This window comes from Lottia gigantea (genome assembly GCF_000327385.1).
Source record: "Lottia gigantea unplaced genomic scaffold LOTGIsca_146, whole genome shotgun sequence".
Classification (NCBI taxonomy): domain Eukaryota; kingdom Metazoa; phylum Mollusca; class Gastropoda; family Lottiidae; genus Lottia; species Lottia gigantea.
The window spans coordinates 74,861-76,110 of record NW_008707735.1 but is presented as its reverse complement, the minus strand read 5'-3'; the positions used below and the strand labels follow the sequence as shown (position 1 = coordinate 76,110).

The 1,250-nt window shown below is 37.9% G+C and overlaps 1 protein-coding gene across 1 annotated transcript; it reads left to right on the top strand.

Annotated features, from left to right (window-relative positions):
• Positions 1–282: 282 nt before the first annotated feature.
• LOTGIDRAFT_140345 (hypothetical protein) lies at positions 283–828 on the top strand (the record flags this gene model as incomplete). Its single annotated transcript, XM_009050158.1, has 1 exon — positions 283–828. A coding segment is annotated over one exon (546 nt), but the record flags the coding sequence as incomplete, so codon positions are not given.
• Positions 829–1,250: the final 422 nt, after the last annotated feature.

Genomic DNA, 1,250 nt, shown 5'->3' with positions numbered 1-1,250 from the left:
TCTAATCTCATTCTGAAAACAGACCCAGCTATTTCAGTATGTCCTCATCTCATTCTGAAAACAGACCCAGCTATTTCAGTATGTTCTAATCTCATTCTGAAAACAGACCCAGCTATTTCAGTATGTTCTAATCTCATTCTGAACACAGACCCAGCTATTTCAGTATGTTCTCATCTCATTCTGAACACAGACCCAGCTATTTCAGTATGTTCTAATCTCATTCTGAACACAGACCCAGCTATTTCAGTATGTTCTCATCTCATTCTGAAAACAGACCTAGCTATTTCAGTATGTTCTAATCTCATTCTGAACACAGACCCAGCTATTTCAGTATGTTCTCATCTCATTCTGAAAACAGACCCAGCTATTTCAGTATGTTCTAATCTCATTCTGAAAACAGACCTAGCTATTTCAGTATGTTCTCATCTCATTCTGAAAACAGACCCAGCTATTTCAGTATGTTCTCATCTCATTCTGAAAACAGACCCAGTTATTTCAGTATGTTCTCATCTCATTCTGAACACAGACCCAGCTATTTCAGTATGTTCTAATCTCATTCTGAAAACAGACCCAGCTATTTCAGTATGTCCTCATCTCATTCTGAAAACAGACCCAGCTATTTCAGTATGTTCTCATCTCATTCTGAACACAGACCCAGCTATTTCAGTATGTCCTCATCTCATTCTGAAAACAGACCCAGCTATTTCAGTATGTTCTCATCTCATTCTGAACACAGACCCAGTTATTTCAGTATGTTCTCATCTCATTCTGAACACAGACCCAGTTATTTCAGTATGTTCTCATCTCATTCTGAAAACAGACCCAGTTATTTCAGTATGTTCTCATCTCATTCTGAACACAGACCCAGTTATTTCAGTATGTTCTCATCTCATTCTGAACACAGACCCAGCTATTTCAGTATGTTCTCATCTCATTCTGAAAACACACCCAGTTATTTCAGTATGTTTTCATCTCATTCTGAACACAGACCCAGTTATTTCAGCATGTTCTCATCTCATTCTGAACACAGACCCAGTTATTTCAGTATGTTCTAATCTCATTCTGAACACAGACCCAGCTATTTCAGTATGTTCTCATCTCATTCTGAACACAGACCCAGCTATTTCAGTATGTTCTAATCTCATTCTGAACACAGACCAAGCTATATCAGTATGTTCTAATCTCATTCTGAACACAGACCCAGCTATTTCAGTATCTTCTCATCTCATTCTGAACACAGAACTAGCTAT